This window comes from Scylla paramamosain, chromosome 34, assembly GCF_035594125.1.
Source record: "Scylla paramamosain isolate STU-SP2022 chromosome 34, ASM3559412v1, whole genome shotgun sequence".
Lineage (NCBI taxonomy): Eukaryota > Metazoa > Arthropoda > Malacostraca > Decapoda > Portunidae > Scylla > Scylla paramamosain.
This window is the reverse complement of record NC_087184.1, coordinates 9,612,472-9,625,355: the sequence shown is the minus strand read 5'-3', so window position 1 is coordinate 9,625,355 and position 12,884 is coordinate 9,612,472. Positions and strand designations below refer to the sequence as shown.

Sequence of the window (12,884 nt, the reverse complement as noted above, 5' to 3'; positions counted from 1 at the left end):
GTCAATAGATTTACTAGGCTAACCGAAAACAAAAAAAGTTTTTTTCCCCTTTATGTAAGAGGAGTTCTGGCCATGGGCAACAAAAAGACGTAAAGTAGGAAATACAGAATCAGTTCCAGAATTGATCAGTAAAGAGATTGAACGTAGCAATGGTAATAGTAATAATGTTGGTAATTATATATGTAAATTACGTAGAACCAAGCGAAATATACGATCACTACCAAAATACTAATGACAAGTTAAATATATTATTTTTTCTGATGTATAACTTCCATAATTATAAAACAAAAAAAGTGTGTCAGACTCGAGGAACAATTATGTCCTCGCTGTAGCCTTCTCAAGTGGCGGCGGTAGTGGTGGTGGTGATGGAGGCATTCACAGCCCGTCCCTTCCCTTATACTGAGTCACCTCGTCAGCACACTCCAAGCACACACACACACACAAAAGGGCTGCCTTGATTATTGGAAGAGCGAGAAAGAGAACGAAGATTAGTTTGCGAGAGGATCTGGAGGAAGAATGAGGAAGAGAAGCGAGACAGGACGAGGAGAAAGATGAACGGGGGAGATGACTATTAGTCACAGAAGTCGATCGTATGCTCCCCATGTCCACCTTTCATTATATGCTTCCATCCTCACATTATAAATTCCAAGTGAATAATAGACCTTATCCATCGTCATCCATCATCTCGTCACTCTCCGAACAAAAAAAAGGGCGGAAAAAAAAAAACCAACAAAATCACAAATCTACGCAGACCGCGTAGGACCTCACCTTTTATGTTGTTCTCACGTAGAGTTGAACACGAAGAGCTGCAACGCTGCCAGGGCGATCTATATCAATTACTTCATACGGTGGCTTGGTCGTGACCTCAGCAACACACTAGCCCTATCACAGTTAAACGAAAAGGAGAGCGCGAAGGTAAGACGGTGTGTCTTTCTTGCAAGCTTGGATAGCGTGGAAGGCCAAGTGGCAGCGCGCGAGTGGAAGGGGACGATGGCTGGCTGAGGCTGACGGAGGTTTTGGCATGCTTCCAGCTATCGCTAGACAGGGGAAGAAACAATGCATTATCTTTCACGGTGCTATTGTATAAGATGATACTATTGTATGTACGCAATGAGGCTTATTTCATGAGGCTGTAAGCACAGGAAACAAAGACACGTGGGATATTTGCTTGCTTTTTCATCAAAATATTGCAAGTTATCGTTCACCTGCACCTAGACCGCGCATACACAATCTCTCTCTCTCTCTCTCTTTCTCTCTCTCTCTCTCTCTCTCTCTCTCTCTCTCCAATCGTTAACGTTACTACGCGTATCAGTCATTTCTAATTAGGTTCACGGGCCTCATGATAAAATATGTTCATGGCGTTTACATCTTAAGGGGAATCCAGAGGCGCCTCATGGCCTTGTTTGCGCGCGCCACTCTAGTTATGGTGGCGGTGGTCGTCTGTGAGAGATGTGGCGGGGACATTATTCTCTACTATTTACTAAGACTAGTGAAGGGAGCTGGTGGTCGAGGTCTTAAAGCTGCCCTAAAACGCCATGTTCTGAATTCCCAATATATTTTTTCTTTGTCATTTTCTTGGTGTGGAAAGGAAGGCGAGAGGAAGGAAGTGGTTGAAAGAGAGGATGAATGGTCGGGAAGGAGGTATACAGGGGTAGTTACAGAATGCTCTCCTAATATATATATATATATATATATATATATATATATATATATATATATATATATATATATATATATATATATATATATATATATATATGTGTGTGTGTGTGTGTGTGTGTGTGTGTGTGTGTGTAAGAAGAACGCCGGAGAGAGAGAGAGAGAGAGAGAGAGAGAGAGAGAGATGGTGAAAAACAAGGAGCGAGGTTGATGAAGAGACGATAGATGAAGAAAAGGAAAGCTGAGTGAGACTGCACAAGGGTTTCCTGGTTCGAGGCAATTAGTGGTTGTCATATGAAGTTAGACACGTGCTCACAATGGGATTACGAAGTGTGTTCGTCCCATGAAAGGGTCCAATTAGCTGAGCACCGAGATTGCCTCGTATACAAGGGAAGGATGTTATTGGGCCACGATGCCAACTATTATCATAGCAGAATGGCATTCATTAGCGTTGTCGTCCCATTTTACCCAAAACAAGAGAGAAAAGGATTCACGTATGAAGTTATTAATTTACTATGAAGTTATTAATTTACTAACGAGTCACTTGGTTGTGTTTTCTTTATACGAACCTACCTAGATATTTTTTCCTATATTATTATTATTATTATTATTATTATTATTATTATTATTATTGCTGCTGGTGGTGCTGCTGTTGTGATCATGATCATTCTTAAAACTTGATTTGTACGTACATTTACCTCGCATTGAGTTATTTTTAATGAAATAAAAAAAAAAACAAGAGCTTTCAATTTTATGAGAGAGAGAGAGAGAGAGAGAGAGAGAGAGAGAGAGAGAGAGAGAGAGAGAGAGAGAGAGAGAGAGAGAGAGAGAGAGATTTAACAACCGCACCTTAGACGCATCAACATCACTCTTTAACCAGTCCCATGTAAAACTCTCCCTCTTCATTCCAACCAACCACGTCAAAAAAATGTCTTCATCAGTCAGTCTTATCATAACCTTCAATCATTCCCATTACAGATCTTTCCCTACCAACCACTTATTACAATCACTCCCCCATCCACCAGTACCGTTTTCTTTAACAGTCAACAACCCAAGGCTGCAGAGAACGGCGGCGCGGTGGTGATTACTAGGCGGCATCTCTTGAACATTTTTAAAATTATTGGAGTGTGTGGGTTGTGTGGTAGCCTCATTTTGATTAAAAAACGTTTGACAGTGACTGTGAGAAGTGCAAGGAGGAGGTAACACGTCGCTGCAGAGGGACAGCATGTGAAAGGTGCTATGTTTGATATATTGTGTGTGTGGGGCTAAAGGGGCCAGGTAATAAGATTCTCAAGAATAGGAACCTTTTGTTCCTGTGCAGTAGGTCTCTCGAGAGTGAAGGAGGAATGGGAGTCCCTCACTATAAGGAGTGAGGTGGAGGGCTCCGAGACTGAGGCCAGGGAGGCCAACCAGGGAGTAAGGCCAGGTCTGCCAGGGGGGGGGAGGAAGAGAGGCAAGGTAGGGTGGAGGAGGATACCTCCACTGAGGTAAAGAACCAGCCACAGGAACCCCAGGGTCACATGTACTGTGAGGGGACTGGGAGAAAGGATCAGGTAGGGATGGGTGAAGGTGTGCAGGACTGTGAGGAGATTTGGACAGATAAGCCCTGTGGCCACTGTGGGGTTGTGCCTGTAGGGTGCAGGAGGAGGGCAGCAGTGGTAAGGTAGAGAAGGTAAACAGCAGGAGGGAATGGGGAGACCAGGGTAGGAAGGGTCAGGACAACAGAGCAGAGGGATGGTGCCAGGCTGAGGACTTGGATGGGAGTAGGACACCACTCTTGCAGGAAGATACAGGAGGGTAAATGACCAGTGCTGAGGATATAGGGAAAGGCAGGAAGGAGAGTATGGACCTTTGGAGATAGTCTCGTGTGGGGAGTAAGTAAGGAGATCTACATCCTGTCATGGCAGATACAAGGTAATGGACAAAAGTAGACCAGGGGCCAACATCCTGAGGACCTGGTGGTGATCAAGGGAAGAGGGAATGGTTTGCAGGAGATAAGAGGAAAGGAGACAGTCTGGTGGATGGAGGAGATAGTTCATATGGTGAGGGAAAAGATAAACAAGAGGCCCTTAGTCATGAGCATCCCCATGAGACGGGTTAAGGAGGGTTGATGATTCGGCCAGGAGAGGAGATGAGTGAACAGGAGATGCATAGGGAAGTTAGAAGAATGGGAGTGTGATGGGCTGCAGTTGTGGGAGAAAATAGATTGGAGGAAGGTATGGTCACGAGACGGCATCCATATTGTCCAACATAGGGAAGGTATGGGTAGCATGGAATGTGATAGAGTGGGCCCAGCACTGGGAAGATGCTGGACAGGAATAGGAGAGGGCACAGAGAGGAGAGATGCTGCTTGGCTTCCTGAATATGAATGGCTGGATTGAGGGAAGGTGGAGGTTATTGATAGAAGAAAAGAGGGATGATGATGTGATAGGAGTAGATGAGACAGGGTGGCATGATAGCACTGAGTGGAGTGAAGGAGGCTGGGTAGTCTTAGGCAGAGGTAGGCATGCAGGAGCGAAGAAAGGAGGGCTAGGGGTGATTATGAAAGAAAAGGAAGGTAGGAGTATAGAGGAAATCAAGTTAATAAGGGAGATGGAAGGCAGACTAGGGCACAATAAGGGTGATACCTTAACAGTGAAGATCACAGAGCATGGGACTGAGTGATGGGTGACAGTGGCATATATGGGGATGGAGAGCTGCTTGAATGATGATGATAACAGGGAACCTTATGAGGTAGTGACTAGCTTGAAAGAGAGTAGGAATAAATAAATGGGTTGCTGCATTACTTGTGGGAAGACCAGGAGAGTTAGGAAGTGTAGAAAGAAAAGTGGAACTTAAAGAATGTGCACTGGGTGAAGTACTGTAGAGAAATGGAAGAAATTATGCCAGGAGAGATATAGGAGGCAGGAAGGATGGTAAATGACTAGGAGGGTGACATCAAACAGAACATAATGTGCCATGCAAAAAAGTCTGTGGGTCCAAAGAAAATTAAGACAGGAAAAACAAAACTGAAAGAATGTGGGATGAGGACGTAGCTAAGGCATTAGAAGACAGGAAAAGAGAAAATAGGAAACAAAGGAACCTAGCTAGACTGGCAAAGAGATTTGAAGGAAGGTACAAAGCAGAATGGACAGAGGCTTGGGATAGGTATATATATGCAAAGAAGGAGCTTGGATGATTATTAGAGGTAAGATGGAGAAGTGGGAGGGAGAACAGGCATGGACTCTGAATGGCATGCCATGGAGGGAAAGAAAAATGGAGGTGTGGAGATGATTAAGAAGGAACCTGGGTGGGGAAGCAACACATCAGGGGGTGAAGCAGAAGGTGGACAGCAGGGAGGCAAGCAGTGAGAAGGAAGTGGTGCTCATAGTAGAGGAGTATTGGCACAGGATTATTTGGCAGGAGGAGGAAAAGAAAACAGGAAAAGAGTCCATTTACAGTCAATTTAGGGAGATGGATGGTATGGGCATAGCAGAGCAAGATATAGTTTTAGCTGTGGAACTATCAATGTAGGGAAAGCAGGTTGGACGAAGGGCATTATGAGTGAGTTTATAAAGTGTGGCAGGGAAGCATTAAGACAGGCTTTAACTGAGCTGTTCAGGAGAATACTAGAGGTAGGGGAGGTGCCTCAGAATCGGAACAGGAGCAGGGTTACACTTTTACACAAGGAAGGAAGAAAGACAAGGTTGGACTAAGTAATTACAGACCCATAGCAGTGATGAACACACTAGCCAAAACATTTGGATGGGTGATAAATGATAAGTTGAAGACAAGGATAGAGGAGGAGGAGGTGCTTGGAGAGCAACAGAGTGGCTTTAGGCAAGTTAGAGGTGGTTTAGAAAATGTGCTACTTATGAAGGAAATTATTGAAGGAAATAAAAAGCTAGGAAAGGAGCTTTAATTGGTTTTCTTTGATCTAGAAAAGGCTTATGATAAAGTAGACAGGAACAAACTGCTGACACTACTTACACTCAGAGGGGTGGACAGAAAGGTAGTGCAAGTGATTAGAAAGTTGTACGAGGATAATGAGATTAAGTTTATGATAGGAGACATTATTACAGGCTGGACAAAAGATAATATAAGTGTGTATATCTTTACTACCACAAAATGTTTGTTCCTGAGATATTGATTTTTATCAAATTTATCATTAAGGTATGTTAGGTTTAGTTAGATTTGGTGAGGTTAGGTTTAGTTAAGTTCTGCTGTTTTTGTCATGTGAGGACAAAACTATATTTTCTGGTATTTTTTTTTGGATGAATTTGCTTGTTTTCATCACAAATCACTGGTTTATGTGTGTGTGGGGGGAGTAAAAAAAAAAAAAATGTTGCAAGAATAGTTATTCATTCAAAGCACATCAAACTCTACCAAAAAAATTTAGTTTCATCTGGAAATGTTAGACGGGTCCACTTGTATAAATTTACCCTTCAAAGTTCTTTACCATGCTATCTCTAGGACTAATAACAGGGAGTTTGAAAACCATGGATTAATGTGAAATGTGGTATCCTCGGCAGCCTTGTGTAAAACACGACAAGTGCTCCTTGTAGACTTGTGGCCTGAACACAGGTGTCTCTAGTTTTGTTGTTTATCCCTTAACATCAATTAGTTGTGTTTCAAATGAAATCTCAAGGGATTTACTTTGGAAACATTTCCAATCATGACTAATTATGGCAAATAATATAAAACTATGATAAAATTGGGTGTGTGGATGAGTGAGACAGCATTACATCCATGTATCCTTATCCACAATCTTGCCAAATTATGAGCCGGACTTTAATAAGGCTGACTGTTTCAGGCCTCATGTGTTTAAGATAAGTTACCTAGTCAGTGCATACCTCAAGTTCTTGCTTTCTACATACATAGTAATTAGAACAAATGTCTAAATTGTACCAGTCTGCATGTTGCTCCTTGTGTTATGATAACTCCAAATAAGGATAGGTTCAAACACTAATCACTTGAGCATCAGTTGTTGCTAATATATACACTGCATAAATCTGTTATTTTAGCTTCCTAAGTCACACTAGTTCCAGCCATCATCTTAAGAGGTGGCTGGTGGTCTTACGGAGATAGAATCCTATCACGGCCATACTGATGGACTGAGTCATCAACTTGCACTTCTTAAGAAGGTGACTGAGATTTTAAGTAGCAAAAATGGTTTAGCAAGATGTAAGCAAGGTTCTCATGCTTGATGAGGAATCTAGGACACAAAATGGATCTGAATTAAATAAAAAGAAATTTAAGAAAAATGGGCACTGACTGGTTAATCACTGGGTTAGGGGGAAAAGTGGAACAGTTTTATCAGAGGTCATAAGTGAGACATGATAACCAAAAGTTTCAGGAGGACATACAAAGAAGATACAAGATGATTATTAAGTGAAAAAAGGAGCTGCCATGTTCATGATGACTGTCCTTTGTCACACTATGTTATTTATATCCACTAACATTTGTGTTATGACTTCCATCTCATAATCTTCACTTATGCACTGTACATTATTATTATTGTCCATACCAAGACCATTACCTCAATTTTTTTCTCTAAATTTTTTGTATTTTATTTATTTATTTATTTATTTATTTATTTTTTGACAGGAAGATCTGAATGAATTGAGCATCTTTGGTCTTGTGGCAAGTCAGAAGGTAAAGCAATATTTGGACACTCAGGCATCTACTCCTGCATTATCATACCAGTCCTGCAGGTGCATGGCACACCCACTCAAGACAGACAGACCAGCACACCAGGTAAGCGAAATGTGACCCTTTGAGTGCTAGTACGTAAATCTTCTGTTACTAAACATGAATAATCCTTGGATATTTCAAGGAAAGGTAAAGCTACAGGCCCTACATAGTTTTGCTTGGTCACTTTTGCTGTTAGAGATACCTTTCCCAGTTAAACATTAAAAGTTGCATCATACTAATTTATCAAGTTGAGAAGCTGTGACAGTCAAAGGACTAAGGATACTATAAAGACTAATCTTCAAGCGTTGAATGTTTTTGTTAAAGATCAGTTTTACCTATCTCAGCTGAATCCAAGCCTTTTTATCTATAAAAAAAAAAATAAATAAATAAAATAAATAAATAAAAAATAAATAAATCTGAAATCATCCAATTGCATAATATCAGATGTTCTTTTTTTGGTATGGATAAACACATATGGTTATGGATCTAAGGAAGAGCAAGTACAGGTTGAAAATATGATGTACATACAATTAGGTGAAAGTGAGTGCCATGAAAAATCTAGCAAGTGAAAGAGAAAATTTACCTGCTGAAGTGTGGATGCAAACCTACTTAATATTGATGTTCTTTCAAAAACAGCCCTGCATGACCAGAAAGATGAGGTGGTGGTGGCTAAGAGACATTTTACTTCTATACACAAACAGACCAAAAGGAGGACACTCTTTTCTGGAGAGAAGAAACTTGAGTGTAAGGAACATGGAAAGATGAAATCGAGCTTTATATTGGTCATCAGCTGACATGTACAGAAATGCTCACAAGTGGCCTCTGTAACCTCACTCTTTCCAAGAGACTGGACTGAATCCTGGGACCACACACTTCACAGGGAGGATATCTAAGTGTGGGTAAAATATAGTAATATGTAGTTTCATGGTCATGGTGAACTAACTCATGAGAATGTTAAGAAGTGTCAGATGAAGTGTAATGCCAATTTAATTACTCTAATATCTAATGGGGTTCCTTGGACCAACTTCAAAGGGTAGGTTACAACATAACAGTTCCCACTTGTTCTTTGTTAACAGAATTCATTTTTAAATATAAATATCCTATTTATACACTACATTGGCATCAAATTTTGGTATAGTCTCATAATTGAATTTATCACATGATTATTTCTCATATACCAAATGACTGTAAATACACCATTCCCCACTTCTGTTCTTTATTTTGTGTCTATTTTGCAGTCATGCAAAGGAAAAATATGAAGGCACAAGAGTGTAAGAAATGAGGTTGATTGCTCCTACACACCAAGCTACAACAAAGAACTTAGATGAGGTTGATGTACTCAACAGATATGAACAATAAAAAATAAAGGCTGGGCAAGTCTAGAAACATCAGATGAAACTGGTAGAAACTGGAGAGAGAGGTGGATCCCAAAACTAGGACCTATCACTACCTCTTTGTGACACTTTGCTTCTTCTGGGAGTGTCCACCCAATGAGGCAGCCACAGCAGAAGAGCATCCATGTCTCCCTATCCAAATATTCACTTCTTGAAAGCCTTGATTAACATTTCTTTTCCCAATATTCTTCCGTCTTGCAAGTGGCCTTCCTCAACTTTACTCTCATGTAGTTTCTCTGAAAACTCTTCTCTCTTCAAACTCTCATCCATAATTAGTATGGCAGAGTCAACACCATGCAAACAATTATTTGTATTGTGATATTATGTCACAGGACTTCCTGCTCACTGACCAGTGTTATGAACTGAGACCAAAGTATGAAGAGCCTTTCCTTAAGTCCAGGAGATAGAAAGCAGATTGAAAGAAAATGTTGAGTTAACCTGCTTGGCCTTCTGAGTGTGACCCTTCATGTAATTTAGTTTTATTTCGATATGAATCAATTTATGGATGATAAATTTTTTCTGTAAAATTTGTGCAAATTTTCAAAAACAACACTGTGTAGCACTTTGGTTTACTTTGTGTTTTCACTTTGATTTTTTTTTTTTCTCCCATTATCATCCTTGTGCATTCACCATGGCACCCAGGAAGAACAGTGCAGCAAGTAGGTGTAAGAGGAAGACTGTGAGAGCGACAATTGAGTTTAAGAAAAAACTTATTGCTAAGCATGAGAGTGGTTTGCGTGTGTCTGACCTCGCTGCCATGTTTCAGATGCCAAAATCGACTGTGTGTACAATTCTGAAAAATAAAGAAGCGATAAAGGCAGCTGATGTTGCGAAAGGTGTTAAGACTCTGACTTCTCAAAGATCAAAGTTTATAGAGGAGATGGAAAAAGTTCTCTTAGTGTGGATACACGAAAAACAGTTGCTTGGTGATCATATCTCTGAGGTTATAATTTGTGAGAAAGCCAAGCTCCTGCATGCCAAGTTTAAAAGAGACATGCCCGGAAGTAGTGCTGACAGCGAAGAGTTTAAGGCTAGCAGGGGATGGTTCGAAAACTTCAAGAAAAGAACTGGGATCCACACTGTTATACATAGAAGGGTTGCTGGTTCGAATGTGAATGCAGCGACAAGTGTTAAACGTAGAGACGTTGCTGATTTCAGTGTGGATGCAGCAAGTCTTATACATAGAGAGGTTGCTGGTTCAAATGTGGATGCAGCAACAAGTGTCATAGATAGAGAGGTTGCTGGTTCGAATGTGGATGCAGCAACAAGTGTTATACATAGAGAGGTTGCTGGTTTGAATGTAGATGCAGCAACAAAGTTTGTGTTGAATGTGGATGCATCAGCAAAGTTTGTGTCGAATGTGGATGCATCAGCAAAGTTTGTGTCGAATGTGGATGCAGCAGCAAAGTTTGTGAAGAAATTTAGTGAGTTTGTGAACACAGGGGGGTATGTGGCACAACAAGTGTTCAAATGTGATGAGACAGGCCTCTTCTGGAAAAAGATGCCAAGCAGGACCTACATAACTAAAGAAGAGAAATCTTTACCAGGGCATAAGCCAATAAAAGACAGGCTTACTCTCTTGTTATGTGGTAATGCTAGTGGAGATTGCAAGATAAAGCCTTTGCTTGTGTACCACTCAGAGAATCCACGTGTATTTAAAAAGAATAATGTTATGAAGAGCAAACTTAATGTTATGTGGAGGGCGAACATAAAAGCTCGGGTTACCAGGCAGTTCTTCACCGAGTGGATTCATGAGGAGTTTGCTCCATCTGTGAAGATTTATCTTGAGGAAAACAACTTACCCCTGAAGGCTCTTCTTGTGATGGACAACACTCCTGCTCATCCTCCAGGCTTGGAAGATAATTTGGTGGGTGAATACAACTTCATCAAGGTGATGTTCTTGTCCCCCAATACCAATCCTCTCATCCAGCCCATGCACCAGCAAGTCATCTCAAATTTTAAAAAACTGTACACCAAGGCCATGTTCCAGAGATGTTTTGAAGTGACAAACGAGACCGAACTGACCCTAAGAGAGTTTTGGAAGGATCATTATAATATCCTCCATTGCCTAAGAATCATAGACAAAGCATGGAGGGAAGTGTCTCCGAGGACAATGAACTATGCTTGGAAAAAACTCTGGCCTGAATGTGTTACAGGCAGAGACTCTGAAAGCTTTGAGGAACTGCCAGTTGTGCCTGCTATTGTGTGTCTGGGCAGGGCCATGGGCTTGGAGGTGAGTGAAAATGATGTGGAGGAGTTAGTGGAGGATCACAAGAATGAACTCACCAAAGAAGAACTTCAGGACCTCCTCAAGATGCAGCAAGAGGAAGTGGCACAGGAAATTTCTTTAGAGGAAGAAGGTAATAGGAACATTACTAGTGCTGAAATCAAGGAACTGTGCTTCCTGTGGTCTAAAACACAGGCCATTGTTGAAAAGTGGCACCCTAACAAGGCAGTGGTGAACAAGAGCATAAACTTGTTCAATGACAATGTGATTGATTACTTCAGAAAAATTCAGAAGTAGTCACCAACACACAACTTTGGAAAGGTTGTTCTCTAAAGAAAGCCAGTCCAGTGACCCCAGCCCTCTACAGATCTTACTGTTATGAGAATGAAGAAGCAAAGAAAGCAAACACCAGAAGCACAGTCACCTGATGTTTTATGGAAGGTGACTAACCTCAAAGCAGTAAACCCTCCCCCTCCCTCCTCTCCAATTTAGAAGTGCACCTTCACTAAGGTAAATGATGCCATTTTTTCTTGCATCAATAATTGATCACTGATTGATGGAAAATGTAACAAAATACACAATGCTCTACTGTTGGCCACTTCCAATATCACTTCTGTCCAAAAAATCACAAATACAGATTTATGGAACAAATTTTACACAAATATGCAGCTTTGCTTTTGTGAAAGTACTCTGCAGATCAAACCTATCAAACCTACTGACAAACAGCCTAATATGCAACCATAATGACATTTAAAAGTTCTACAAATACAAGTCTATAAAAAGATTGTCTGTATTTTCCTTATGATTTCTAGCTCTCCATATATATAAATAATTGAGTTGTGACACTCAGGATATTTTATTGGTCTGTAATACTAAATAAATCAGTCAATTGTTGTTCTGTGATAAGGTGACAGGCCTGACCCATACTAAAGTTAATGAAAGAAGCACATCACTATTATGACTTTTAACCTCACTGACATTGCATTGGTGGTGTGGTGGTAAGTATGCTTGCCTCACAACCAAGAGATCTTGGATTCAAGTCTTCTGTTGAGTAGAGACAATTTTAGGTTTTCTTCTTTTCACACAACAGACCCAGTTCACCCTGATAAGTCATCAAGAGCATAAGTCAAGGAACTGTGATCTCACTCTTCAGCAAGAACAAAAAGCTTTACAACTCTATCCCTCTTAAGCTTGCACCTGAAGCCATAGCCAACGACAACCTATGTTGTTATCAAGTAAGCTCATCTGCGCTCCATATCCAGTGAAAGCTTGCAATGGACAAAGTATCAGTTGGGTTAGGTAGGTAGGAGGGATTCAGGGGATGTTGTTAGGTTAGGTCCAGGGGAGGGGACAAAGTCTCCCTGCGTTAGGTTAGATTAGGTAATAGGTTTGGTTAGTGCCCCTAAGGGGGTGTCCAGGTACCGCTCTCCCCACACTGGTAAAGTTAGGCTAGAGATTTCCCGTTTTCAAAATATGGCGTCTCATCTATAGACTTTTTCATGAATGGCCACATTTTGCCTAATTTGACTTCCATCACTCTTAAACCCTGACCCACCAGGCTCCCAAGCTTGTCTGGGATGGAGAAGAAAAGAAAAAAATCTTAGTACTCCATTCTTGAAAAAAAAAAAGAAAACGAACACTTCAGTGTTTTAAAATACAACTTTCTTCTTATTATTATTTACTGAAATGACAGGGTTTATCCGATACACCTGTGCTGATGCCTCGCCTGAATCCCATTACGTAGAAACCCATAACTACGCACAGTCCCTTTCCAGCCGCCAAAACTATAAAGGGATTTGAAATGAAATAAAACCTGACGTGATTAGCCTCAAACTGATGTTTCGTTCCTGGACGCTGCTTGACATTAAAAAATCGACATTACAGTTATTTCCTAATGTGTTGGATTTTACTCTGGGCTAAAACTATTATAA

General features: G+C 40.8%; 1 protein-coding gene across 6 annotated transcripts; it reads left to right on the top strand.

Annotated features, from left to right (window-relative positions):
• The first annotated feature begins 2,633 nt into the window (after positions 1–2,633).
• Positions 2,634–11,908, top strand: LOC135090116 (tigger transposable element-derived protein 1-like). 6 transcript variants are annotated; one of them, XM_063986481.1, is made up of 4 exons: positions 2,634–2,739; positions 7,246–7,395; positions 7,969–8,227; positions 8,571–11,908. In XM_063986481.1, the coding sequence occupies exon 4, from the start codon at positions 9,232–9,234 to the stop codon at positions 11,248–11,250; it is 2,019 nt and encodes a 672-aa protein (XP_063842551.1). In that variant the 5' UTR covers positions 2,634–2,739; positions 7,246–7,395; positions 7,969–8,227; positions 8,571–9,231; the 3' UTR covers positions 11,251–11,908. The 6 variants fall into 6 exon arrangements, with proteins under 6 accessions (XP_063842551.1, XP_063842552.1, XP_063842550.1 ...); XM_063986482.1 differs by having other exon boundaries at positions 2,690–2,893; positions 7,250–7,395; positions 8,034–8,227; XM_063986480.1 differs by having other exon boundaries at positions 2,690–2,893; positions 7,250–7,395.
• Positions 11,909–12,884: the final 976 nt, after the last annotated feature.

What these genes read in the sequence shown, in the direction of transcription:
- LOC135090116 (XM_063986481.1), top strand. Translation starts at nt 9,232, where the DNA reads ATGATAAATTTTTTCTGTAAAATTTGTGCAAATTTTCAAAAACAACAC.